The following is a 27,687-nucleotide window of genomic DNA, read 5'->3' as shown; positions in this document are numbered from 1 at the left end:
GGAGAAGCCCTCTGCTCTTCCTTGTCAATGCACGGCCTCTTACAAAACACAAGTGGTGATGTTGCCTGCTCCTTACTCCCAGTATGAGTCATCTGCTGACATCTCTTAACATTGTTAGATACCACAGAATATACTGCTCCCATTCCCAGAAGGATCCCGCTAGCCTGTATCTTCAATGCCCAAGCCTGTTCCCCTTCGTAAATGTGGTGACGTGACCATTCCAGCCTGTCCCACCTGCTCACTAATGTTTCAGTTCTTGGATGCAAGAAGCCCTTCTGCGATACTTAGACCCTGTTTGTCACTATGAGGTTTATTCGCACTAGGGGTGGGTGATCAGCTGCCTTCCCATGAGGACAGACCTAGAATAAAACTAAATTCGGTAAATGCTGCTGACTGTACGAGCACTGGCAGAGTGACTGATGAGTAGGTCTCCCAAACTGAGTCCTTGGAAGATGTGATTTGCCAGTATAATGTGTGCCCCTGAGCAGGAGACAGTGTGCACGGCCGCACAGAGATACGAGTGTCCCCTCCCCAACAGGTACATGCTATCATTATCCTTTCATGAAATATCTGTTTTGGTGTCTGCTGAGATAAAAAAGGCTTCCTTTTCTGTAAAGGACAGAAAACTTTTCCTATTTTGTTCTCTACTGTGCTGCTGCACTTTTTTTTCCTGGTTTAGCATAAGTCCTGCATCATAATTACCATCACTAGTGTGATCACTGGTTTCCAAGATAGACCAAATACATACTTAGGATGCTAGCCCTCCCCTCCCACTGCCTCCCATCTGTCCTGTGGGGCTCTGTTGAGGGTGGCAGGCAGGACTCCCAAGAGCAGCCTAGCTGAGATAGTAGGAGGAACAGTGGCTGTTAGGATGTCTATAATGCTATCATTCAGCCACTGGACCGATGTCCCCTCCAGTTACTGAGTCTCCACTGCCTGCATTATCTGTTTCATAGCACGGAACTGCTTCCACCCCTTTGATTCTGGAAGCAATACCCTGAGTACTCCAATTTACACACTTCCACCAAAGCAGGAACCCTCCATTCACCAAAACCCAGTATGGACGTGGGAATAGCTCTTCTCTGGCACGCGCTGCTGTTCTTGCCCGCCTCTGCCCATGTTACCCTCAAACCTTTTCTCAGGTCTGAAAGTTTAATTGAATCAGTTACTTCCAAGCCCCTCTCAGGCCAGCTGCCCTTCACCTAGTGCAAAGTGGAATCACCAGTCACAGATGTGTATTCATCCCGCTCCTTGGGAGCTGCACCTGAGGTAGGTGAGGTACTGCTGCCTTTGCTATATAACCAGCCCCATGGCACCTACTGGTTGCTCTGTTAGAGGCTAAGATGAGTATGGAAGCTGGGAAAAAGCATGGTCATGCTCCCACCTCTGGGGACAAGAAATCTAAGAGGAAGCCTAAGAGAAAGGAAACCTATTCAGTCTATATCTACAAAGTACTGAAGCAGGTAAGTAAATGCTCTGTATGTAAAGTTACTTCTGCCTGTTACATGTTAACCTTATAAAAAAGAGGGGAGAAATCTGCTTTTTTGAGATGCAAAAAAGAGTGAGTGGGTACAGGAGAGCCCCAGCTGAGTCTCAAAGCTGTGTGTGTGGATTCTTGGGGTAGGAAGCAAGAGATGGATCTAGGTCAGAAAGGGATTCCTAGAGCAAATAAGCTCTAGTGTGTGGCTCTGCCTAAAGAAATAATTGAGGGCAAGAGCAGCTGCTGGTGGCCATATGAGTAAGTGTTAAAAGTCTTTCTGGTAATTTCTGTTGGGGACATGAGAAAAATAATTTTGAGAGGTGGCCATGAGTTGTTTATGCCTCAGCTGTCTGCGTTAGCCTGTAGGCAGGACGTGGAGCGCGTGGGCATTTCCACCCCTTACAGGCTTGTCTCCCGTGGGGGATCGTACGGAGGCTCCTGCCACCGCAGTCCCACTGTGGGTGACCATGGGGGCCTCCCTTCAGCCTGGTGCAAGTGGCACACGACTCGAGACCCTCAGGGTGGCAACTGTGGGTCCCTTTGGGGTTAGGGTGGCCTGTCTGGGATGGGAAGAGGGGGGCCCACTCCCTCCAGGGTGATGTGTGTGTGAGACTGTGCTTAATCACCACCTGGCAGGTGCACCCAGACACCGGCATCTCCTCTAAGGCCATGAGCATCATGAACTCCTTCGTCAACGACATCTTCGAGCGGCTGGCCTCGGAGGCCTCGCGCCTGGCCCAGTACAACCACCGCTCCACCATCACTAGCCGCGAGGTGCAGACGGCCGCGAGGCTCCTGCTGCCCGGCGAGCTGGCCAAGCACGCCGTGTCCGAGGGCACCAAGGCCGTCACCAAGTACACCAGCAGCAAGTGACCGCGCGGGCCCCAATAAAACCCTGCGCACTGGCCGGGCCCGTCTGTCATGGCGCCGCCGAGCGGGGAGGGAGGGCGTTCGTCGTCGCCATGGGGACGGCGCGGTTGCCTTGGCGACGGGCACGCCCTGGCGTGCGCAGAAGCCGCGTCCGGCCGGCGGCCCCTCAGGCCTTGTCGGCGCGGGGCCCCGGGTGCTGGCTGGGCGGCCTCGGGGTGCCGTTCCCCGGGCGCGGGCGGGGCGCGGGCCGGGCCTGGCGGCGGGTCTGGGCCGCTGAGCAGCCGCTCCTCGCGGCGGGGTTCGGGGCCGCTGGCGCGGAGCCGGCGGCTGCGCGCCCTGTTCGTGAGCGCCCTGCGGCCGCTGCAGCCGGGGGAGCGGCCCTGCGGGGCTACGCTTCGTCCCGGCGGGCGCCGAGGAGCGCTCCTCCGCCGAGCGCCGGCCCGTCGGCGCGGAGTGCCGCCAGCCCCGCTCCAGCGGGGCCCGGCCCGGCGCCGTGCGGCCTCTCGGCCCGGGGTAGCCGCCTGCAGCACGGCCCCGGACCTGGGGCGAGGTGACCGGTCGCCTCCGCCGCGGGCGGGCGCTTGGCCGCTGAGAGGGGACGCCGCATCGGGCCTCCGCGGCGGGCTGGGGGGGGTTGGTCGGCCAGCGCGGGCCGGCGGTGCCCCGTGGGGAGCGGGTGCTGGCGGGGCCCGCGGAGCTGGGCCGGAGCCTTCGGCCGGGGCGGGAGGTGCGGAGAGGCTCTTGCTCCGGCCCTGCCCGTCGCCCTCTCCTGCTGCTGACTCGGTACCGGGCGGCCGCCGCCTTCGCCAGCGTGGCGGTGGTGGGAGGGGTGCGCTGGCCGCGGCGGGCGCGGGGAGGAACGGGAAGGGCAGCTCTGCCCGCGGGTGGCACGTCTCCGGCGGCCCGGGCGGGGTGAGGAGATGGGAGCTCTGCTCGGAGGGAGCAAACAGCGTGCTAGTTACTCAGGAGCCGGTTGGGTGTTTCCTAAGGGGAAAGTGAGCGAACTGCTGGTCCACACTTGAGCAGGAAGGATGCAAGCGTTCAAAAAGGTGAAGCGTGCTCTTGGCATACTGCCGGCCACTTCGAGACCTTTTAGCTTGGGACCTAGCCCGCCCAAGGGTGCGTTGGATCGGTTTTAACTAGTAGATGCAGAAAGAGGGTTGAGCGCAAACCTGCCATAGTTTGTCACGGGGTGCTGGTTGAATTCCCTTGCACGTGCTCCTCTTTAAGGAAGTTATGGGGAACCTCAGCGTGGGGAGCGCAAGCTGGAAGCTTCATACAAACTGGTGAAGTTGCTGCAGCGCCTAAATATTCTGCAGTTTTCCAGTACAACCTTTTGCAGCTCAAATGAGTTATCTGTAGTCTTGCCCCTTTACAATGAATAAGGATGAACTAGTCACTGGACTTTGAAGCTGGTTGCTATTAAGGTCTTGTCCGCATCATGAGCAGATGGAAAATTTTTGTGTTAATGTTGTCACACTTCAAAGGAGGAAAATTTAAGTAAAATTGTCTGTCAAATGAGTTTCAAGAAGGCAGGGGACAAGATAAAGTGTTAAGTCTTCTAAAGCCTTTTCAGATGTTTATTAGAATTGGGACCTGTTGATGAAGGGAACTCAAAGTTGGACTGAAAATCAAAGCTGGTTCGCATAAAGCTGCAACTGAGGTGTTGGAGGGTGGTGTAACAAAAACGTAGCATAGATGGTAAGTGGAAAATACTTGCTGACTGTAGGCATAAAGGAGGTTAAAAGCGTCTCTAGATAGTAGAGAAATGAATAGAAGATTCTACATATAAAGAATGACAACAAAAATCTTGGAATGACAAAGTATACAGTAAGTACAGAAATACCATCTGTTTCTAATAAACTTCTTTCTGGTTGATTAAAAAAAGTGGTTATTAAAAGAAAAAAGCTACTTCCTTGTTCATTTGTAGGTTAAAAGCAGCTGTTAAAGAGCGGCTAGATGGGACGACTGCTTCAAGGTCAGTATGTCCATAACTCTTACCTGGGTTTTGAAAAAATGATCTGGAGTTCTCTGGTCTGCTGGCATTTATTACAGAAAAAACAATACTGGGGTAGCAGGAAATCCTAAGTAAAGGATCAGGGAGGAAACAAAGTTTCACTCTGGGAAAGGAGGATAGCATGGTTAGATGTGGGGCAGTTAGCCTGGAATTAATTCCAGGCAAAATAAAGGAAACCTGCTCTAAGACTTGCTTGATAATAAATTAAGGGGTTGGAACATAAGTAATTGAAGTGGTTTATGTAGAGAATATCTTTTTTACCAAATCATAGGTTTGATTGATAATGTCACAGACTTGTCACTTCCTAAAAATGGTAAGATTCACTTTGGCTTTAATTAGCTCTGTATGTCAACTATAGAGCACCCAATAGCAGGTTGATTTTTGTGAGCTATCTAATTCTCAGCAAGTTGTTAACAGAGATCATAATGGAGAGTTTCTTTCTTGTAGAGTCCTGCAGGAGTTGGTATTCAGCATTATGCAACTAAAAAAGTAAAGCTTCCTATTGGCTGCCTGCAAATAAATGTATGAAAACACAGATAATGTCTTTAGTCTTAGCATCATAAACTGAACTGTGGCCATTGGGATTGTTTTGTAGGACTGGATGAACAACTGCTATTTGAAAACAACCAAATGCAACTAGGAGCAGAGGCTACAGGGCATACTTGTGGAAAGCTAGGGTCATTCTGGGAAGCAGGGTGGGTTCTTCCACAGTTCTCAAAACTCCTTATTTCAGTCTTCAGGTTCCTGATTGCTAAAAATCCCTCTGTGTCAGTGGGGCACAGTTAGCAGTGGGTAGAGGGTTTTTTCTTAAGTTATAAACTGTTTTCAAAGGTGCTTTGATTTTTTTTTTTTTTTTTTTTGGGGGGGGGGGTGTTCGTGTTTGTTTGGGGTTTTTTCCTCCTGGTGAAAAATTTCTCCTTTTCAGGTAGGGAAGAAGAAACAGTGCAAAAGGAGCCAGACTGACAGGAGAAACAGAGTATTTTCTTTCTAGGACTTGTGGACCTCATCTCTTCTTGCTTCCAGAGGCTTTGAAGAGACAACTTTGTCCTGCAGGGCTATAAACTGGGCTAGGACTGAGCGTCCTCTGTTCTGCCTTGGACCATCATGTTAACGACTAGCCCTGTCTGTTTTTTCCTCACGCTGACTGGGAAGTTCATAATCCCAAGTGCCTCCAACACAAGTGAGCCAGGGCCCTGAAGGAAGCCTTGGCAGACTCTGTCTGAGATGGTGGAGCCTGTGCAGCCCACAGGGCTGAGTGCTGTGTCCAGAGCGATGGTGGAGGGTGTGACCTCCTGGGCTGTGGTGGGACAGCCTGACTGCCCCATGAGTGCAGCAACTTCTCAGGGTGTGCAGGGCTGTCCTTGCATTCCTGCATGGGGTTCCACCTCAGGGTCTGTGGTGGAGTGAAGGAAAGATGTGGGTTATGTTCTGGGTGGAGATTCTTTGCCAGCTTCATGTTGGGACTAGATGCCTGGTTCTAAGGTCTTCCGGTGGGAGCAAAAATTGCCGTAGGAGCGTCAGGAAGAACCAGAGCTGTCATAGGTCCCAGGTTGACAGTATGTGGGGCAATCCTGGACTTTGCAAAGCTTATAAGGAGATGCTGAGTCTCACGAGCTATGGAGCTGTGACAGGTTCCTGTCTCTGATCATGGTCAGTCTGGCCCAGTAGTTTGGGCAAGACAAGATGTACATGATGCTCCTAGAGATAGTACAGGAGGCAACAGAACTGGAACTGAGCATATCACCTTTGGCCCCAGCTCTGTTGTGTGGGGCTGGCTGGGGGGGTGAGGGAGCAGGTTGTTCTGGGTGCACTGTTTCCCTTTGACTGTGGGACAGCATTGGAGAGTGCTTTTTTCATAGTACCCTGCCTGCAAGATGGAACTGGTCCTGAGCAGCATCTCACCCAACAGGGCTGTACTTGTTTTATTTCCTCTAGCTGCTGAAGCTGCTCGTGCTGTGGGGAGAGGCTGTGCAGCTGGTGCAGGTGGCAGAGCGGCTGTGTCAGGGCTGCCCGTGAGCCACGTCCATGGGGGAGACTCGGCCAGATGTGGAGCATCGGAGGCAGGCCTGGGAGAGTCTAGGCAAAGAGCAGGATTGTGAGCAGGCTGCTGTTTGCATCTAGAAGGTGAGCAGTCTATCTCCTTGCCGAGTCTCTTTTATTGCTCCCTAGGCCACAGTGTCTGTGTTTGCTCCCCCTTTCTAGCAGCAGTCCCACTTTCCTAGCCCTAGGATGTGCAGCTATGCTTTTTTGCGGGATGGAGAGTGCTCATGAACAGCTTGGAACTGCAGTTCTGCTTCTGCCCTGGAGGTGGTTCTCTCTGACTATCTGATGTCAAATATATTTCTGTTGCATGGGCAGGAGCCCGGTGCTGCCCAGCAGGCAGATAACTGGCCATCTGCGTGGGGAAGGTGTTGATTTATGGGGAGATGAGTGGCTGTCTCCTGGAAGTGTCTGGTAGAGCATCTAGCACTGGGTGAGCCCAAAAGGAGTAAGGCTTTAGTGGTGTAGGTGCTTGATTCTCCAATACTGCATTTCATGTCTTCTCCTCCTCTGCCCCTTTTTTTTTCCCACCCTAAAGGCTGGAAGGGTGGAGTTGGTGACTAGCCTCATATCCCTCTTAATACATTCCTGTGCTTCCTCACAGATCTGGAAGGACAGCCTGCAGCACAGATGCATCAAGCTTGAGAGGCAGAAGGAGATGTTTTCTCTTGGAATGGTGAGTTCTGCACTGAATCTGCCCAGATTGTCTTTTTGCATTTCCCATATGGGGGTGGGTTCATCTTTCACTGTGCAGGAGTCGTGATGCTTGTTTCCCCATAGTACATTCCCATGGAGCTGCCCTGATACACCTGCAGAGGATGTCAAACAGTCTTTCTTTCCCGAGAGATCACTCTGCATGCTTAGCACAGATTAGCCTTTGTGAGGACTGCTCCACAGCTCAGCTTCTTCCAGACTGGACTTGTGGCTCAGTGCCCTGTTTGTGCCCTGATGCTCTAGGGGATTAGGTGAGACTGGAATGAAGTTGCTTTGGGAGGAGGGGGTAGACTGTGCCAACCGGCAGAGATTCACAAGAAATTGGTCACTGCAAGAATGACCCAGAAGCATGCAGGTTATAGTAAATAGCAAACCTTAACTCAGAGCTCATGCAGGCACTTTTCCAAAGTGTCTTGAGACTGCCTTGGTCTGTGTGAGTCTGCCTCTTTCCAGGTCTGCCTGTGTCCTTGCAAGTCTCCAGCGAGTTCTTAGTGCTGAACACTGCAGTGCTGTCCTGTTGCATGTCCCTGGCCCCATGTCTATGTCCATCTGATTTGTTCTTACCAAGCTATACATGCCCATGGGCTAGAAACAACCTTTTTTTTTTTTTGCCTTGGTCCACTCTTCAAAACCCTTAAAAAGGGCATATAGTGTGACAAACTGAATCAAAGTGTTCATAAAAATATCAGTAATGCCTGTGTTTGCTGTTTTCTCTTTTTGTAAGAGAACAATGACTTAAGAATATGCATTCTTTTCTCTCATAGGGTGGGGGACCATGAGGCAGAGAATATGTCTGGTCTATGATGAGTAGTGCAGGTTTGATGGGCGAGGTTTTTTGGGCAATGGAGGCTGGCACCAGTGTGCAGACCTGTGTGCGTTTCTCTTCCCATGTTGTTGTGTCCCTTGGCAGCAGTGCTGCCAGGTGGTTGCTCTGGTGCATCATTAGACACTGTTCCAAATAGCATAGGCAGGAATGGTTCAGCACTCAGAGGAAAATGAGCTGGTGATGGATAGCTCTGGTGATGCCGAAGCTGTTAAAATATGAACCTCTGAAGTGCAGCCAGGGTTCCAGCAAGGGACTCTCATCCTCTCTGTACTCAGGTGCTGGTGATGTCCTTTCCCTCTTCTGGTTTGGTTTGAGGTGGGTTGTTGTCTCTGAGTAATGGTAACTTTGAGCCCGTAACTCGCGGCAGCCCAGAATCCCTGCCTGGAGATTGGGAGGTGAGCGATGATCAAAGGTCAGACAGGCGCTGCCCCAGGAGCACACACCCTGCTGTCTGAGGCTCTGTTATCCCTGATGCTGCCAGCACTGTAACGGGACTGAGGGGCCACGGTGTCCTTAGAGCTGTTCTCCCCAGCAAGGATTGTTGCAAATAGTTTGTTTCCTTGTTTGTTCTCTCTGTTTAAACTCTGTTCACTCTGGAGTCCTGCATGTAGCCAACAATAATGCGGCTTCCTTCATCTCCCCTGCTTGGGATTGTGCAGTGGGGGAGGTATTAACAAGTTAATTATGTGAAAAAGTAAGTCTTATATCGCCCTGGAGATTACAGATATCAAATAACAATGGGGGTCAGAAGAAGATATCTTTGTTCTAATGCCCTCTCCCTGTATTACCTGCTGCCAAACATGGGGGGAGACTGAAAGACCTGCCGTCTGGTGAGGTGCTTCCTAATACCTGTGTATGGAGCTGCAGCCAAGCACTGTTGGAGCCCCAGTGACTGACCCACAGTGTTCCCGGTGCTGAGGAGCTTGGGACAGGGCAGAATGCTTTTCTGGGGCCTGAGGGCAGAAACGGGATGGGGACAAAAAGTGTGTTTTCACATAAGCAATGCCTGTTGGGCTGGGCTCAGGACAGTTACCTAGTGGTACCTTGCATGGCCTCCACATGGGAGGAAGATGCTTCCATGTGGCCCCACGCAGGGTGTGGGGCTGGAGAAGAGGATGACATGGGCAGAGTGGCCCCATGAGGAATGGCTGCTGCAGGCCACACGCCGTTTTCCCATTAGCGAGTGTTTAGTTCAGCGTTTTAAATAATTGTGTCCTCGGAATGATATTTAAAATCCATTTGGGAGGCAATGAGGCAGGAAAGTGCCTGTGCCATTGTGATGACGCTGCGCAGGCCGTGCCACACATGCATATTACAAACTCGTTACAGGCTCGTTTACACGCACACTGCTCACTCCCCACACAACCTCTTTCTGATGCTCCTAATGTTTCTTCCCCACCGTGGCTGCTGCTGCTTGGCACCAGGGAGAAACTTACTCGGTAAGGCAGGCCTGGTGTCATCTGCAGCACGAGGAGTGAGGGGCATGGCCATGGTAGTTGGGTGCTGGCTTTTGGAATGGGGATGTGTGGGGCATGCCTGGTGATGGGACTGTGTCTCAGGTGTCCTGTCCTTCACCTGTGTTCCATACTCAGTACAGAACTGTGCTTACTTTCCAACAAGCCCTTGCACTTGTGTTATTGCAGGCTTCAGACCTCACAGCCCCAAGGCTTTCAGCTGCTGTGCTCTGGGCACAGCTGGGAGAAGTGTTGCAGCACCTGTGCCAGGCTGCCTGTGAAGCTGAGTACCAGCACGTGTTCTTAAATGTCCACAGGAAGCTGCATGAGCTGGATGAACTAAGCATGAGGGAGCAGATGGAGCAGCAGCTTCAGCCGTGGTTCCCTGAGTGCTGGTTAGTGGCTGAATGGGAGGGTGGCTTTGCTGCTATCCCTTATCCCCATTCCTCTCCAACTGCTGTGTGGGCACCCTCAACTATCCTCCCAACCTGTGCAAAATAGAATTCCTACATGGTAGCACAAGTACCACTTTGTCCTTCTCCTGTTGACCTTGGTGACATGAGCAGTATTCAGTCTTCTCCCCTTGTCCTCTCCCTCCTGATCATGTTCAGCCCCTTCTAGCCAGGGTCCCAGCTATGGTTTTGTTTGGTGCCACCTTGTGACCAAACACTGGGGTGAGGATCAAGCCCCCAGGTATACTTAAAGGCATGTTGGGTTCTAGCATCTATGCCTCTTGCACAATGACCTTGCTGGCTGCTTTTCTGAATAGGAAACAGATGACTCTAGCATCCTTTTCTCAGAAAAGACTGCTGAGTGATATGAGGGCAGAAGAAAAGCTGGTATAGGGGCAGAAGTTGTCAAATCAGAGGAGGAAGGGCAGGGTATAAAATGGGATCTGTCTGTGGTTGAGGCAGCAAATGTTCTCAGTAGGTGGAATTTTCCCCTATCCTACCCCAGGATGAGTCTGGATTTCCAGTGTGTTTGGGAAATGTATGTGGTGGGATGGTCTCAGGATTGGGGGGGTTTAGGTCCCACCGCCTTATGCTGAAGGGCTGCTAACTGATGTAAACTGGGCCAAGGAGGTGCTTTGCACTGAGCTTGGATGTACTGCCTTCATCCTTGTTCCTGCCAGCAATTAATGGAGTATTCTCAAGGTACTGTCCAAGTAAGGGGGCTGCATGCTGTGGTCGGGAGGGGACTGGAGCTGCTGTAAATGCAACACAAATCAAGAAACCAGCAGCTGATATTTAATGGCTGGAACTTTAGAGTTTACGTGCATGTGTTTGTGATGGCTTTATGTGGTGTATTGCCCTGATTGTTCCCTCCCTCTGCATGTGCCTGTGAGTAGGAAGGCTCCAGTCGAAACCTTAACCCTGCTTTCAAAGAACAGGACTGTCTGTGGTGGGTTTATTCTTCAGGACACTACATTTCATCTTCTACACACAGGGCTTTGGGTATCTGCTCTTCATTTGCCACTTATTTTTGGCTACAGCTGTGGTGCAAGAGGCATGAGCCCATCCTGGGTTTCCAGTTGCTTGCTTATTAGCATATCTTGTGTGGATGGTGGGCAATGCCAAATGCAGGCATTTGAATTTGCACGTGCATGGGTTGCTTGGCTTTCCTTGCTGAGACCGAGTGGTGTCTGGTGTGGTGGAGGTCGGGAGAAGCTGGCTGCTCTGTCAAGCCTAATTTTTCATGTGCATTGTGGTTCAGCTCATCCATGCCAGGTTGTGTTGCATGTCTGGCAGCTGCCCTCCAAGGGGGATGGCTCAGGGGTGCTGTAGGGAACAGGGTGGGCTCTGCTGGGGGGGAGGAGGCAGCAGTTCTTCCCTGATGGTGGCAATGGGCTGAAACACAAGTGGGGAGGGTGTGAGATGACAATGAATGAGGGGATGAGAGATGTGATGAGATGTTCTCCTGACAGATGTGGTGTGGAGATAGGCCTAAGGCAAGAGCCCTGGTGTTCCTGGATAGAGAGGTAGGGCAAAATGGAGCTGGAAGTGTGAGTCTGGTGAAGTTCAGCTGCCCCATCTTTGCAGACTGAGACTAGCGCTATGACCTGAAGCTGATCAAGACAGAAAAGAGGTGGGAAAAGAGATCTGCCTGCAGGTGACGGGTGTGGGCCCTCACTGTCTTGAATGTGCCCTTGTGGATCTTCCCACTTGGCAACTGTGGGTGTTTTGCTCGGAGATGCTGAAGGGGAATGAAAAGGCTTTTGTGATTCATGGAGTTTGAGAGCAGAGCCCTTCAGGCTTAGGAAGGTGTTTGTGGCTGTTTCTTCCTGGAGAAAGCTCAACTTGCCACTGCTCTGTGCAACCTGTGTCCACGTGCGGGAGGGAGTTAGGCTGGGAATGGCTAATGTGTTCCTCCAGGGACAGCATTCTGTGTTAGAGCCAAAGAACAGTGGGGTGTTAGAGGTGAACCAGGAGTCTGCCAGGTGCTATGTTGAGGTCTTTTCTCCAGGTTGATGATGAGCGGTTGAGAGAGTGAGCCGCAGATACTAAATGTGGCAGTGGACCAAGACGATGAGAAGCCACACAAGGCAAAGGCGGCAGTAAGGTCAGGAAGAGAGCCCAGAGTTTCAGGCACCATAGGTAGGAATGCATAGCTAGCGAATTAGTAATTCAGCAAGGCTGTGGGTCGAGTTGGGGCTGGCTCACCTGGATTTGACTGTTTGGGCTAAGTGTCTGCTGGTGTTCCCCACTTAGACTCCTGTACTCTAGCTCTGGTTAAGGCCTCTCTCACCTGCTTCTGGCACTGCAGCTAGTGAAGTTGCTGCAGCTGTCAGAAATCTGGGCTAGGAATGAAGTAAATTAATCTTATAAGAAACCTTCTGGGGAGAAGGAGGTGAGACCTAGAGAGAGAGATAAGTGGGTTGTCAGCTTGTATATTCAAACTTCCCTTCCAGCTGGGTTAGAAACCTATCAATTTCTAATAACGCAATTCACAATTCCTGCCATGTGCTATCCTTGTCAGGGCCTCTTCATGAGAAGCTGGCTTGCTTGTGTCAGAAGTGAGCCTGGAAAGCTCTTCTGAATGACTTCTTGACAAGTTGCTCCTGAGCAGCAGAGAAGGTAGTATTGAGGGTGGCTACTGCTCCAACCCATGTGTTGCTGCACAAGAGCAGTCCTGAGAAACATTTGAAGGACAACCTCCTCCACACACAAGAGGGTCTCTAACCTGGTCCCCACATCACAGCCCTGCTTGTGAATGAGGGCTTCAGCTCATTAATGTTGTCTTGAGGATCAGGCATGTTCTACTTTCCTTGGAGCCTGGTCTGAAGCTCTGTGAGGTCTCTCTCTGCTACCTCTGCTTACAGGAGAGACTCTGTGCTTGCTTGAATCAAGGCTTTCCCAAAACAGCAGCGGCTGGCTACCGCAGTTATTGCATTAACCTTTTGCGGACTAGCAGGATCTAGCTGCTGGTCCCCTTTCTTATGCTCAGGGTACAAGTTCTTTTGGATCCCTCTTTCCTTTCATCTACTGTATTGTAGAGGTGTGTACTTTTGCTTTTGGCTTCAATCCAACATGGCAGCTTCTTTGTACCCAGCAGGTTTAACAGTAAAACAAAACCATGGTTTATTAATGTTTAAGGTAGAAAATTAAGAGCCAATAGTTCAAGGCTTGAAAACAAAGTGCACAGTATGGGCTCCAGTAGCTTACTATGTGCCATCAGAACCTTTTGGAGGTGGCAGCATTTAGTAAATCACGTTAGTGTATATGACCAGCTAACATCTGCATGAAATCATGGTTTCCTGGGTGGTCTCTGACCTAATAGCGCTGTATACTACATCTTTAGGCTTGTAGGTTCCACAGATGACTTTGCCAGTAACAAAGTACTCTCCCTAAATCTGTCTTTTTGGGTGCAGACATGCTTTGTCATGCACATGAGCATGTGCAAATGGACACACTTGCATTACTGTTGGACTAGAGGTTCCAGTTCCAGCACCCTTGCTCTGTCCCACATCATGGACAGATTTCCACCTTGTCTCGTACCAATTTGGGTAGCTGCTGCGTGGCTGAGTATCTCAGTTTTAACAACTGTCTCTCTTGGGGAGATAGATGGAGTTATCCACTCAACCTTATTCTCCTTGCTTTTGTCCTTAATTGCTGCTTCTTGTGGGGAAGGTGTGATGTCTGGACATGTACCAACAGCGAGTGGTCCCCACTTCTAGCAAGGGTGGGGATGGTTGTTTAGGCACACTCTAGGGAGTGCCTTCCCAAAAGCCAGTGACTGTCAGCCTCTGACCCCATGCAAACCTGTAGGCAGGACTTGATCCTCTGAACTCCTCTACTGTCTCTGAGTATGAGACATTCCAACATGTCTTTCATGCTCTGTTGTACAAGAAATATGCTGCAACCTTTTTGATTTCACTTTGTTCATCTTGGCCCCTGACAGGCTAATCGTAAAACCAATAGATGATTTAGTAAGAGATAAAACAAATATCTTGCAATAAGAGCAATGATGTTTAGAAGCAGAGAGATCACTGAATAAAAATTGCAAGGCTTTTTTTTAAGGATGTGCATCCTCTTCCCTCTTGTCAGCCTTGGGTCATGGGATTGCATGTGATCCCTTTCACTCTGAGGACCCTCTTCTTGCTCACAGGCAAAGCATCTGAGGAAGGACTTGTTAAAGGCCCTGAAATCACTGGGGCCAGAGGACTGGGTGCTGCTGATCTGTGCATCAGACAAGCCCTGTGCCCCTGACGCAAAGGTATTATGCGAAACCAGTGAGGAGGAGCCTGCTTTTTTCTGCACCCAGACTATGCAGTCCTCTATGGAGTATGCAGTGAGTGGGGCCAGTAAACTGGATTTGAAGGTAAAGCCTTGTGCCAGTAGCTGGACAACTCCTGCCAGATGACAGTGCTGAGGGGACAGATGGTCCTGACTTCCCGCCTGTGACCTGTCAGGCAGAGCAAGCAAAGGACCTCTTTTGGTGTGGGGCCAGGGCAGATGCCAGAGCCCTGTCAAACATGAAGGAAAGGCCCTGCTGGGAGGAGCAGGGTGTGTGTGTGTGTGGTTGGTTGCATTTGGGGTTTTTTGTTTTGTTGTTGTGGTTTGGGGTTTTATTGTGGTGGGGTGTTTGGGCTGGGTTTTTTGTTATCCTTGGGAACAGGAGGAAATCTCCAGGATAGCTGGTACAAAGGCAGAAATGCACACCCACTCAGCCCAAGGTCTGTGAAACAGTGCAAAAGCCCTGCCTGCCCTCTGCCAGCATTTTGGGTGTGATGGCTAGGGACCTGGCCTCAGCCCAGCAGTCAGGGTGTTCCTCCTAGGTGCCTTTCCTGGATGGTTGTAAGGTGTGTGAATAGTGCTGTGCATGAAGGACCAGGTCTGGATTCTGTACCCAAGCCCATGGTTGGGGGAAGCATGATGCCATTGGTTCCAGTGGCAGGAGCAGCAGGAGGTGGAAAGGCAGGTTGGAGAGAAACTAAGAGTACTCCTTTAGTTTCTTCTTTTCCTCATCTTTAAGAGAATCCAGCCTTCTCCGTACTCAAAGTTCCCCAAGTTGGGGCTGTTGCACTGAGCCACTCATCTGGCCAGAGGAGACTGGCTATTTGTCATGCTCTCTCCACCCTTCCTGCCATGGTGTCCTCTCACGGATGCTGTGCTTTGTTCAGACACTTGGAAGTGACTGATCCAAAAGCAAGTGGAGGGTTCTTCCCAGCAGCAGCAGGTTGGGCATCAGTGCCCTGGTCAAGGTGTTGGAGGGTTACAGCCAAGTCTGTGTAGTGCAAGCTATGTGCACTGGTGCTGATAGTATCACATCCTGCAGCTGGCCAAGAAGCTTGTAGTCAAAGTATGAGCTCCTGCAGCTGCTGAGCAAGGTGGGTCCCACCTACAGGGAGGGGAGCCTGGTGGAGTCTGCAGGTAATTCAGCCTGTCCCCTCTGCCTTCTGCTTGACTGTTCCTCTCCAGTTGGTTTCAGCGTGACTGTCCCATTTCCTTTGTGCTTTGGACAAATGGCTAGCCCTTCCTGCTGCCCCAAGCCTGTTTCTATCTTCTGGGCTGTGGCCATCCTTTGCAGTCTTTTTTACCCCTTGCATTCTTGCTCTCTCTGCAGGACTGGTAAATGAAGATGGCTGTGGGCAAAATGCGGCTCCAGGCAGTGCAAGAGACAGCAGAAGTGAAGGAGGCACAAGAGAGAGACAAGAAAGGGCTGGGGTGGAGGGGGTGGGAAGAGAAGAAATAAAGTTAAATAGTTCTGATGAGCTCTGTACATGCTGTCTTGGGACAGGGCAGTTGTTTGTTAGTTTTGGCCACTGTCTGTGTGAAGAAGGGGGACAAATTGCTGGGTGGGTTTGGGAGGGGTGTGTGTATAGAAGAAAAACATGGCCACTAGTCGTGTATACAGATAAACTTGTGATGAGCTTCTGTGGTGAGCACAGTGGAGCTTACCATGTGTGAATGAGGCTGGAGAGGTCTCTACAGGTGTGTTTGGACTGTGACTGTGTCTGGAGGGAGAGCCAGAGCTTGTATGAAAAGCCTTACAGTAATGGCATCTACTGCCATTCTTAGTGCCTACACCCGTCTGGGCGCTTCTGGACCTGTCAGCTTTTTGCTGGTCTTGCTGTACAAATGGGATAGGGAAGAAGAGCACAGGGAGGAGCTATTGAGTGCCTCTTCTGCAGGTCCTGCAGCAAATGAGGGGGTGAGGCAGGCCCTAAGCTCCTTCTGAGGATCAGCAGCTCCTCCTGGCCAGTGTGCTCTAGATGTGCCCTCCTCTCACTCTCACACCCCTTCCTGGGCATTCAATTCATTAAGTTTGAACGTGGATTCCAAAGTGGGGCTGGAGATAGGGCCACTGCATTCTTCTAGAGAACAAGTGTGCCTATGACCCCACTGTTGCACCAGTGAGATGCTGCAAACTGCACATGGGCATAGAGTGTCTGTGCAATGGAGAACATGTCTGGCAGCTCTTGAAGGCAGCCAGTAGACCTGGGCCTGGTTCATGGACCCTTCTGGGCTTCCCAGGTCTTAAATAGTCCTCTTCTCTGCACTGGAAATAGCCACCAAAAAGGAACACAACCACAGCCTAGCTCCTTGTCTGATCAGCACCTGCAGCCGCACCAGAAAGAACTCTATCACAGTTTGGAATCAAGTTGGCAAGGTAAAGACTAAATGGGCTCAGATAACAAACAAACAAAAACCCCAACCAAACAACTCCTCCAAACAAAGAAAAAACCCAACACTATAACAATCCCTCCCCAAAAACAAAGAAAAAAAAATCACCCCAAAACACCTTCTAGTCCCCTCTATATTTAATATCAGCAAGTGGCATAACTTGCCTGTTTTGCAGGATAGATGGTGCAGTCCAGGAGATCGGTCAGGTGGGCTAAGGTGATGACTTCTAACAAAATCTCATTGTCCAGTGGAACAGTATGGTCCAGGAGAAAGTGGGTTGGTGTAGCAGTACCAGGTAGAGGTATGTGGTTTGGGGGTATGGCCACCCCTGTTAGCCCTCAGGCACTCTAGCAGGTCTCTGCTGGGTCACCCCAGCAACCACAGACAGTCTCAGTTATAGGACTGGGTAGAGAATACTGGCTGAAATTCCCACAGCAGCTAATGAGTCTCTGTTGCCACTGCTGGTGCTTACAGCCTGCCCAGCTGGAAGGTTCTCATGTTGGCAGGGACACAGCAATTAACAGGTTAGTTACAGGAGAGTAATTTGAGGGTAAACAAAGTTCAACAGGTCCCAAACCTATGTCAAGCTAGCACAACATCCTAGCTAATGGGATCTACTCTATGTCCTGCAGAGTGAGCTGTGGTAACTGGGGCAGGGGGATTCAGCATCTTTCACCCCTCCATATGTGACCTGCTAAGGAGTGGATGGCGTAGCTGGCCATACTCCCCTCAGAACCCTGAAGACACTTGCCAACCTCTTAAGGTTTGCATGGAATACTGTCTTCCTTATTGTCAGGAACCTCGGTCATGCCATACAAGCTGCTTTCCTAGGGCTTGCCTACGCGCCCTCCTTTACTCTGCTCCGCTGTGCCTAGGCAGCCAGCCTTGCTGCCCTCCTGAAGATGCAGTTCCCAAGGGCAGCGTGTGGGGCTTGTGAGGGTTTCTGTGGTCCCTGTGGGGAAGGTCTCTGTGCTCAGTCTATTATGACTCCTGACACCTGCTCTGCTGCAGGCCCTTCCCTAGCTACCCCCACCATGATTGCCCTCACCTTGGTCCGCTTCTTTCCAAGCGGGAGCACAGTGCAGAGCAGAGACTTTGCAGAGCAAACTACCGAGCACGTAGCGAGTGTTTCAAGGCTGCCTGCTACCCCTCTCCTGTGGCTGATCTGTGCTGGTGATCACATCCAACAGCTGAAAATAAGCTCTTGGAAGGAAGGGAGGTGGTGAAGGGGAACTGCCAAGCAGGACTATTTATACTCGGTGAGTCAGGCCTGCGCCTGAATCCAGCCAGACACTGGGGAGCTGGAACCCAGGAGCAACCTGCAAAGGAAAAGAGGCTCTTGCCTGCAGCAGCTTGTTTACTGTAAGGTTCAGACTTGTCCTGTTTGTTCCGCGTGATGGACTGCACCTTTCCCTTCAGCTCTACCACACAACGCTTGCTGCAGCTGGATGAGGAGCAGCTGGATCAGCGGAAGCACTCTCGGCGTATAAGGCCCCAGTACCACCACAGCGAGCGCAGCCTGAGCCCGGTTGGCCGGGGATGCCAGAGCAGCCGCCTGGAGCCATTGGAGTGCCGGGATCTGCTGGTCCAGAATGCGCTCTTCACTGGGGACCTGGAGATGGTGCAGAAGTACTTCACCAAGAGTGCAGCCATCAATCTCATCATTGAGACCAAGGGCGATGAGCTGCGCTGGACTAGCAGGAAATTTGGTGGGTGTGCAGGGCTGGGACGTGCGGGGATGGGAAGTGCCCAGGATGGGGACCAGAAAAAGAGCACAGACGCTTGAGAAAAGTGTTGAGAGGAATCCCCAGTGGTGGAAACAGGGTGGTGGAAGAGGGACTTGGGAAGAAAGTCTTTTGGACGAGGAAGGAGGATTCCAGGCCTTTAGAACAAATGGTGACAGGCTTGTTGAAGGTGGGCAGAGGCAGATCTACTAGGAAATGGTGAGAATAGGGTCTTTGGAAGGGCTGCTGGAAAGGAATGTCATCGGGACTGCCCTGTTAGAGATTGCTGGGACAGAAGTGAAATATGCCTGAGGTGGAGAGAACACTTGGGTGAGAAGGCATCAGGAGGCATAAGGATGCTTTTCCTGCCTTATGTCTTAAGTTGGGTCTGTTACTTCAGTTCATTAGAAACTGGAGGCTGTGACATGCTTTGAGAACAGCAGAGAGGTCTTAGCGGTGCCCTTCGGGCAGATCTTAGCCCATATCCTGAGGAAGAGGTATGGCTGTGCTTCAGCCGTGTAGGCAGTTGCTTGGGGAACCAAGCCGCGATTGCTCTGTATCTACCTATTCCTGCTGCTATGGTGAAATCCAGGTGTGAAGCAGAGCCATTGCGATCCCTGCTCCAAACACTGACTTTGAGAAGCTGCAGGGGGGTTGATGTGAGAGAGTTAACAGTGATCAGCTGGAGGGGAGCTTGCTCCAGAACAAAAGTGTTTGCTGTTTTGCTTGCTTTCACATGTGGGGTTTGCACCCTGCAAGCTGTTCTATTCTGTGAGATAGATTGGGCAAGGGGAGCAGAAATCCAGTCTACGAGAGAGATGGTGGAAGCAAGCTTGTCCTGAGTGACAGGAGGTAGAAGCTAGTCATCCTTGGTGTTTCCTCCCATCTGTACACCTCACTGTACCTTGCCCAGATATATTTCGTGGCTACCATGCATGCTTCCACACTCTCTGGTCCATTTTGCTTACCTTCTCATCAATGTCATCTATGAACTTTTCAGTGAGCAACATAGCTGATGTGTTAAAGGGAGAGATGTGCTTAGTAATCTGGAAACGCACGTATCCTTGCCGCTGTTAGTGTGGTGCAAGCAGACTCCCAGAACTGAAGATGTCAGGTGTGGAGGGGCCATAATTGCACCACTCTTTTCCACAGAAGGTTAGTGGCAAAAGCCCCCCTTGCCAGAACGGAAGAGCTGTTGATGAAGGCCACTTTCCCAGAGGCGTAGGTTCTTTTCAAGTGTCCTGGCACACAGCTATGGAGCACGCTGATGAAGCTTGACGATAACTGAGTGTTTCGAGGGGATCCACACTAGCAAGAGACAAACAGAGAGGGTGGGCTTGCAGATGCAAGTGCTGCTGCTTGTGGGTGGTTTACTGAGCTCTAAGATTTGTAACAATTCAAAACCTGGGTTCTACAGTCTACTTAGGAATAAAAACACAGAAGATATTACCTTTTGTGTAACTGAGACCACTTGTCAGAAAAATATTAATTGCACATTTTAACTCCTGTCTTATGCTGGGCTGACAGACACTTGAACAGCAAGTTGGTCTGCTTGTAAAGATTCATGGCCCAAAGAAAACAGAACTGCTGATGTAAAACAACTTCACACCAAAATTGCTCTTATCACCAGTTTCAAAATGTGAAAAACCCAATCAAATAAGATAATTAATCAAGCACAGACCAAAAATGTACTGCAAAATTTATCATATAAGGTTACAGAACAAAAATGAAAAGCAAACCTTTGTGCTACCTAAGACTTTGGTTATGTATCTCACTGGCCTACAGACACAGTTTCTTAAAACTTACCCAGCCAGCAATCTTAAAAGTAGATTCTAGTGACCTGGTCTTTCCCAAGTCATCCCTATTGATACTTTAAGAAGCCCAGTGGAAGCGTAAATTGTACGGTGTTACGATACTAACTCTCACAGCCTTTTGCCTACCTGGCGATGCTTTTGCGATTGGGAACCTCGGGCTCTCATGGGATACCTGCTTATATCTTTGGGGAAGCAGAGGATCCTATCAGGTGAGAAAGTCTGCAGGTGCTTCTGTGTTTTTACCCTTTCATGCACGATACTTTTAGTTAGACAAGGTGGTGAAGTCTGCACAGACAGAGGATGCTGGAGACTGTCAGTATAGAACTTGGTCATTTATTTTCATTACTGAGAAGGGTAAAGTTCCCTATCACACTCTTCTCTGGTCCCATAGGTAATTGTTGCTTGGTGGTCTGTTGGGGTCAATTAAGTTGTTTTTAGCTGCATGATCTGAATAGTTCCACAACACAAAATTAAACTAAGCACTACTAGTCTTCCATGCGGTTCGATGTGTTCTTTAGAACGTATGGTCTGAACAAAATGCACACAATGCTGATGAACTGTGAGCGAAGTGTGCTGTTCTGTAACCAAAGTAGGGGCAGAGGGGGTTTATACAACTAAGTGGGGAGGGGGGAAAATGCCATGTCAGGTGAAAGGACAGCAGTGAGGAACCCTGGGTGAGGGGACTGTCGGAGGATGGAAAGGGAGTACTAACACCAAGCAGGAGTTCTCTGCAAGGCTGAACTTCAAGGAACAGTAGGAAGGAGTCTAAAGGATAATTACCTTCTATGTTTTTACTTCATGTGTAATGCACTGTTTCCCATTCTTGTACCTATTTCTAGCTGTCCTTCGGCTTTAAGCTTTGATTAAAAAGAACTTTCCTGTGGCTTGTTTAAAAACCTGTCTAGTGCCAAGGGCTTGGGTGGAACTAGCAAATGGAGGTGCAGTGCTGGAGGTGCACAAGGAGCCAAGGGCTGGACAAAGGTGTGCTGCTGGTGCATGGAGGCAGCTGGGTTGTGCTGTTGTGGTCTGAGCAGCAACTGGGCGACAGCGGGCTAGTTGGGCATGAGACTACTTCCCTCTATGTTTTCTTAGTGATGTCCTGTCTCTACTTCTACCCTTCAGGCTACGCTTCGACCCTGCCCTGCCTAGTATCTCCACTGCAGAGATACTGCTGCCCGAGAGGAGTGTCCTTGTCGGCCTCTTGGCCCAAACGTTTGGTCACAAGGTTTCCCAGAATAGAACAGCTGAGATCCGAGCTGTACCCAGCCTGGGCCAAGCAGTGATGTAACATGTCCTCCCTCCCTGTGGAGTGCCCTGGGGCAGACAGGCAGCCGGTCAGCCAGAGCACAGGGCACAAGTAGGGCTGTACCCACCGGCTCAGAGCCTGGCCAGCAGGTCCTGCCCTGGTTTCTGCGGAGGGGCTGGGTCCTGCATCATGGGTAGCATCACGGGCAGAGGAGACAAGATTCAGGAGCCCATTTGCACGCGGAAGGTGGATGGCCCTGCCCAGGTCTACTGGCAGGCCCTGCTGTCTGGGGATCAGGGGATTGTGGCCGAGATGCTCAGTGACCCTCAGAACGACCTGAGTCCTAATGCTGTGTTTGACACCAGTGACCTGGAAGAGTGGAAAAACTACCGCTTCAACTTCCGCCGGCTGAGTATGCAGGGGGGCAGCGGGCAGGCAGCGTGGCCCAGCTGACCAGGGGCTCGGAGCCTTTTGCTTATGTTGCAGGACATTACTATGGCTGGGACTGTGTGTTATGGGTGCAGTTTGGGTTACGGAGGTGTGGGGGGTGGGAGCAAGAGCACTGGGACGTGGTTGGGTCCCCCTGTGCTGCTTGTGGGAGATTGTGCATGTGTCTGGGAGCACGAGGTGTGTCTGGGATACCTGGCCCTTCTAGCAGGGGTTGTGCAAGTGCTTGGAAACTGCTTGGGTTCTTCCACTGGGCAAAGGAGATTCAAACTCCAGGTTGTGCTCCTGTGACCAGCCCTGTAGCCTGGCTCTGTGTGCCTGTTCTGTGTGCAGCCTGTGCTGGGCTGCTGGTTCTCTCTGTGGGTTGTGCTGGGCAAGAAATTGTCACAGCCCTGCATTATGTCCTCGAGATGGTTCGGTTTGAACCTGGCCCTGGGAAACACAGCTGGCTGCATGCTGCTTCTGTGAGAAAGAGGTGAGAGGGATGTAGTGTTGAATGTGTGACGCAGTTTGGGACATGGTCCTCCAGCCCAGCCTGGATGGGCAGCAAGAAGCATGATTTAAGGAACCCTCTTCCTGTAACAGCTGCCAGCTGTTTGCCAGGAGACTGCACGAGCTCAGCAATGGTCCCAGCTGGGTCAGCATCTTTGAGAGCTGGCAGGTTTCGGCCCCTTGCTCTCTCCTACACCCTAGATGTCCATCTCTGCTGAAGCTTGCTTGCCTGCACCATGCTCAGGACTTGTCTGAATCTCGTGTGTGTGTGGCAGCCTGTTCCAGCACCTCTTTATTTTACTGCCTAGTTCCTTGTATTTGCAGTGCTTTGTGCATGGTGCTCTTCCCAGCCACCTTGCTGCTTTCAGCTGTGCCTGTGCCCCAGGCCCTTCATCCGCTGTACTCCTGTCAACAGAAACCCTGTGCTGCATGGCTGAGCTGCAGGTGAAAAGCACACTTTCTGGGAACAGGCTTTGCTCCAAGGCTCCTGCTCCTTTGAGTTCCCTGTCAGCGTGGCTGTGCAGTCGGAGACATCCCCAGATCTTTGCCTTTGGCAGGCCAGTCCAAAGGCAGAGAAGGGACTAGCAGGAAGAGGCAGTCCCTTGAGGGGAAACCCGAGTCTCTCAAGTGGGGATGTACATCGGGTACCCTGGGGGAAAGGCAGGTCTGGGCCCAGTGCTTTTGTGCACTGTGGCTGGACGTGGCTCCTTGACCTCTCTTTCCCTGCAGGACTGTGGTCTCTGAGCTATGAGCAGGAGCTCACCACGCCGCTGCACATCACGGCCAGCCGGGGCTACACTGACTGCCTGCACCTCCTGCTGCTCAGGGGTGCTGCCGTCAACTTTGCACCAGGCGGTAAGACTGCACTGCATGAGGCTTGTGCAGCAGCCAGTACAGACTGCGTGCGCCTGCTGCTCAACTTTGGTGCTGACCCTGAGGCTGTCTCTGAGGATGGCTACAAGCCCCTGCATCTCTGCAAGAGCCCACACTCCACTGAGTGAGTTCTACTCAGGGGGCACAGTGGGCCTCCCTCCCCTTCAAGCCTCATCCCCTGCAGAAGGGGTCCCTGCTCATACCTGCAGGTGGGCTGGTGGTTGCAGCAATGACTGCTGCACGGGGCGGCCTTACTGCCTGTTCCTGGACCAGGATGGCCGCTGAAGTCTAACAGATGACTGCAAGCTCTAGTCCTCAGCTGGTGCAGCTCACCTTGGTGCTGCTGCCTTGCTACCCGCCAGCAATACAGGGCCGATGGTCACACCGCGAAGCTCAGGGCACGCGCTGTGCAGACAGGCCTCTGTGGGGTGTGGGAGCACACTCGGGGTGTGACGACACTTTATTAAAGATTTGTGGAGAGTTAGCTAGAATTGGGATGACAGTATCTCTGCTCCGGGGCGTGAGGAGCAGGAATTTTTGGACTCGGGGAAAAATGAAAGCCGGTACAGACATGGTGAGGTGGGGGGTAGGATAAGAGATGGAGAGGAGAGCCTGTCACTGAATCTTCTTGGCCCACATAGGTGCGTCCAGCAGCTGCTGCAGCATGGCGCCAGTGTGAACAGTCGGACAGAGGAAGAAGATGACACAGCACTGCACGTAGCAGCACGGCATGGCCTCACAGACCACGTCCAGCTGCTTCTGCGCTATGGGGCAGAGCTGGAGGCAAAGAATGAGGAGGGGCAGACGCCACTGAATGCTGCCTGTGCTCAGCCCCATCAACCCCAGGACATGGACCGCTACTACCGGGTCTGCCAACTGCTGGTGGAGAGTGGTGCGAGCATCAATGCCGCAGATAGGGACCGCCAGCACCCACTTCACCTGGCCTGCAAGAATGCCAATGCTCAAGTAGCAGAGTTACTGCTGGCCCGGGGCGCAAATGTCAACATCATGAACTACAGCGGCAACACGGCACTGCACAATATCCTGCAAGCAACTGCCTACAAGCTAGAGCACCACCCAGAGCTTGTGGTGCAAGCCCTGCTCAACTACGGTGCCATCCGCATCTGGCCTGGCTCCCTCCTCAAGGTGCAGGGCTCGCGGCTGTGCTGGGAGCATGGTGGGAAGGGAAGGGAAGGAAGGCTGTGAACATCAGGGCCCTAGTGAGAGCAAGGATGTTTCCGTCACAGCAGGGCTTGTTCTGTGCTAGCCTGCTTGCTGTCCTGCCTGTCTCTTCCCAGGGGCTGGGGCAATTGGCATTACTGGTAAGGGATTCCCTGAAGTTTTCTCCTGGGGTATGGTCTCCTGTAGGACTCTCCTGCTTCTATCTGCTAAGCTGTGTGGACAGTACTCACCCAGTTTCCACAATCACTTGCCCTGGAAAGTGTTGGCCCTTTTCCTCTCCGGGCATGTGTTTCCTCTTTGGGGCATACCCTTGAGCTCACGCTGTCTCTGCAAGACACCAGCAAACAAAGGGTTAATTTCCTGTCTTAATTCCTGAGCAGTGCAATAATTACCCAGCCCGGAGATCAGCAGATTGCTCTCCCCTTTGGGAAAATACAGGAAAATCAACAATTAACACTAATTAATCTCCTATTAACGCCAGATAATGAGGATCACTGGTACAGCCGGAATAGACTCTGACAGCTACTGCTGGCCTGGGCCATAGGGAGCGGGAGCCAAGAGCTGGGGAGGGGGGGGGATCTGCCTCTGTGCAGCTATGCATGGGTGGGGTGTGCTCCAAAGACCACACTGGTGTTGTAAGATACACAGCACTAGTGTGTTGCTTGCACCTACGTGGACATGGTACACACTAGAGATGTGTTGCACAAAATATGTCTGATAGCTGCCACGCAGCGCCCCAGGAAGGCAACATGGGCATAGTACTTCTAAGGATACCTGTTGCGTGCGGTATGGATAGAGGGTGTCCCTGCAGCCTCATGCCGAACAGGCACAATACATCCCTGAGACCCCTGTGTAGCCCTCCACAGAGGCATGGCATGCTTTAGTCTTGCTGCGCACAAAATGGGTGTCAGTCCTCGCCCCAGCATGGCTCATGCTCTAACTAGAAAAATGTGAGGAAAGGAGCCTGGCATAAAGCAGTGTTGGTTGCTTACGAGCTATTTGTGGCAGTGAGGCAGATGAAGGAGATCTGCATCCTAGCCGTGTACATTAGTCCTTGCACGCGAGGAGAGGCTGTGGGGACCCAGTTGTGCCGAATGTAACTGTGCTGTGCGTGTCGGGTGTGGGTTCAGTCACCCTCTTTGCAGGAGCGGTGCTCTGGCATTTCCCACCATCAGTATGTTTGATCTCCTGGGACAGCATGAAGGAAGGAGAGTGCTTTCCTAGATTTACCAAGGCTGGCTTTGAGCGCGTGCAGCTTTTTAGGAGGTGAAGGTGGGGCTTGCAGGACCTTGCCCAAAGGCAGTGTTGATCTGCTCTCTCCCTGGCGCAGGTGCTGCAGTACTGCCATACCTGCCCGCGTGTCATCGAGGCCCTGATGAACAGCTACGATCACGTGCGCGTCTCCGAGGACTGGGTGGAAGTGGTTCCAGCAGAGGTTGTACAGGTGAGGGGATGCACGCTGCCAGCTGGAGAACGTGCAGCTGGGCTACTGCGGCAGGGTGCCAGAAGAGGCTTGGGGCTGAGGGGGGTTTGGGGCAGGGCAGAGCTGGGGCTGGGTGGAGATTTGCAGGGCACAGGGGTGGGGTTGTTGGGGGATAGGGAGGGTTGACCATGGTAACTAAGGTAAAGGGATGTCTGGTTCCACCTCTGCTCCCAGGGTGATATCTTCAGCTTTATCTGCTTCTGGTCCTCTCTTCTCTCTCTGTAGAAATACCCACGTTTCTACCAGTCACTTTTCTCCCTGGAGCAAAGACCTCGCTCCTTGCAGCACCTGGCTCGCTGCACACTCAGGACCTTCCTGGAGGGCCGTTTGCTTCCAGTCCTGTCTCAGCTGCACCTGCCAAGTGCCTTGCACCGTTACCTGCTGCTCAGCTTCGAGGACATTCTTTACTAAGGGCTGCAGTTCCAGCCCTACTGTGCCTTTCTGTGCAGCTGTTCCATCCCTGCTGGTGCAGTCTGTGCCTTCCCAGCTAACTCCTTCCCCTCGCACGCCTCCTGCCAGGCCACGTCAGCCCCCCGTGCCAAGCCTGTCGCTGCGTCCCTGCCCCAGCCAGCCTCGTGCTCTGCCTCCCACACCTATTTTGGAGCGTTCTGTTTACCCATGCTAACCAAGACAAACTCCAGACTCACTAAGAAAAGCAAGATATGGGGATTAGGGTGTTTTGTGGGACAAGGAGCAAATACACTGCATTGATCACAGTTCTAGTTGTAGGATATCAGCCTCCCTATCCCAAATCTACAAACTCTAACCTGAACCAGGCAGCTCTGGTGCCCTGGGTATTTGCTGGGATCCTGTCTTTAATCAAGTTGTTTACAGTTTGTACCCAAAGATGTATGGAATAAACCCTAGTCTTTCTTTATACCTACCAGAGTACAACTTCTGCCTTGCCTTGACGGCTGTCCTGACAGCTTATCCATGTGACGTGCCATGTGTAGTGGCATGTGCACTCTCAGACCTATGTATCCATCTGCTTCTCAGAGGACGTAGGGAAATGTGTGGTGGGCGTGGGGCTGAGGCCTCCCAACTGCACACTTCCCATGCAGGTACAACGTCTGGGATTGCCTGGCTTTGCAGCTTGTGCCAGGACAGCAGTGCTTGTGCCAGGACAGCAGTGCTTGTGCCAGCACTGAGGACTTTGATGTGGGGCAAGGAGGAAGCATGTCCTGGGAATGCCAGTCCTCTGGGCACAGAGCAGCCAGCCCCTAGGACAGCCCAGCCAGCATCTACCAGAGCACAGTACAGGTCCGCACACTGCTGCCAGGGCTGCACTGCGCTCTAGACAAGGTAAAGGGTAATGTTTGTTCCTGTGATTTAAAGGCACAGTTGTAAAGAAATCAAAGCACTAACCATCCTTTAAAGATCTGCAGTAAGCTAACTCCATTCCTGCTCCTGACTCAAGGAGTGCCTGAACTGCTGCTGGCTGGCAGAAGGTACAGTAGTGCAGCGCTGCAGGTTCCTCCTCTTTGCACCGGTCTTTCAACCTCTCTGTTAATGTCCACATCGGTGCCAGGACACTGGAACACACGGATTTGAAGGCTAAACAGTATGACAGACCCAATGCTCCTGTCTTTTTCTGCCTCTGTTGGGACACAGAGTGTAGCTCTGCTCCACCAATTATCACCACCTTACACAACTAGACCATGCTGCTCTGAGGTAGCAAGCTCGAAATAACTATGCGAGGTTCAGGTGCCATTCCTAATGCACTCACACCAGTGATGCACCACTGCATGAATGCTAATAGGATACAATAGGAATGTGTTTACGCATTACAGGATTACAAAAGGTGTCAGGAAACCAGCTGTGGCAGCCTGTGTGTGCAGGTACTGCTATTGCGGTACAGAGATGGTATTTCTCAAAAAGGTTTAACAATGTGTTTTATGACA

At 51.7% G+C, this 27,687-nt stretch overlaps 2 protein-coding genes across 4 annotated transcripts; both read left to right on the top strand.

Moving 5' to 3' along the window:
• Window positions 1-1,343: 1,343 nt before the first annotated feature.
• LOC129202699 (late histone H2B.L4) lies at window positions 1,344-2,353 on the top strand. The gene is made up of 2 exons (XM_054816049.1): window positions 1,344-1,463; window positions 2,117-2,353. The coding sequence occupies exons 1-2, from the start codon at window positions 1,344-1,346 to the stop codon at window positions 2,351-2,353; spliced, it is 357 nt and encodes a 118-aa protein (XP_054672024.1).
• A 937-nt stretch (window positions 2,354-3,290) lies between these two features.
• ASB10 (ankyrin repeat and SOCS box containing 10) lies at window positions 3,291-26,669 on the top strand. Of its 3 annotated transcripts, XM_054817740.1 has the most exons (11): window positions 3,291-4,180; window positions 4,281-4,328; window positions 5,293-5,547; window positions 6,303-6,491; window positions 7,012-7,083; window positions 9,719-9,796; window positions 17,945-18,234; window positions 22,978-23,245; window positions 23,763-24,267; window positions 25,634-25,747; window positions 26,012-26,669. In XM_054817740.1, the coding sequence occupies exons 6-11, from the start codon at window positions 9,747-9,749 to the stop codon at window positions 26,195-26,197; spliced, it is 1,413 nt and encodes a 470-aa protein (XP_054673715.1). In that variant the 5' UTR covers window positions 3,291-4,180; window positions 4,281-4,328; window positions 5,293-5,547; window positions 6,303-6,491; window positions 7,012-7,083; window positions 9,719-9,746; the 3' UTR covers window positions 26,198-26,669. The 3 variants fall into 3 exon arrangements, with proteins under 3 accessions (XP_054673715.1, XP_054673716.1, XP_054673718.1); XM_054817741.1 differs by lacking the exons at window positions 3,291-4,180; window positions 4,281-4,328; window positions 5,293-5,547; ... (1 more) ...; window positions 7,012-7,083; window positions 9,719-9,796 and adding an exon at window positions 16,732-16,820; XM_054817743.1 differs by lacking the exons at window positions 3,291-4,180; window positions 4,281-4,328; window positions 5,293-5,547; ... (2 more) ...; window positions 9,719-9,796; window positions 17,945-18,234 and adding an exon at window positions 21,073-21,721.
• The last annotated feature ends 1,018 nt before the right edge of the window (window positions 26,670-27,687 follow it).

The sequence above is a fragment of the Grus americana genome, chromosome 2 (assembly GCF_028858705.1).
Source record: "Grus americana isolate bGruAme1 chromosome 2, bGruAme1.mat, whole genome shotgun sequence".
Lineage (NCBI taxonomy): Eukaryota > Metazoa > Chordata > Aves > Gruiformes > Gruidae > Grus > Grus americana.
This window is presented reverse-complemented; position numbering and strand designations above follow the sequence as displayed.

Excerpts from the sequence above, each read along its gene's own strand:
- LOC129202699 (XM_054816049.1), top strand. The coding sequence starts at position 1,344 with ATGAGTATGGAAGCTGGGAAAAAGCATGGTCATGCTCCCACCTCTGGG. Across the intron at positions 1,464-2,116 it reads TCTACAAAGTACTGAAGCAG|GTGCACCCAGACACCGGCAT; the intron begins GTAAGTAAATGC and ends ACCACCTGGCAG.
- ASB10 (XM_054817740.1), top strand. The coding sequence starts at position 9,747 with ATGAGGGAGCAGATGGAGCAGCAGCTTCAGCCGTGGTTCCCTGAGTGC. Across the intron at positions 23,246-23,762 it reads AAGAGCCCACACTCCACTGA|GTGCGTCCAGCAGCTGCTGC; the intron begins GTGAGTTCTACT and ends TGGCCCACATAG. Across the intron at positions 25,748-26,011 it reads TTCCAGCAGAGGTTGTACAG|AAATACCCACGTTTCTACCA; the intron begins GTGAGGGGATGC and ends CTCTCTCTGTAG.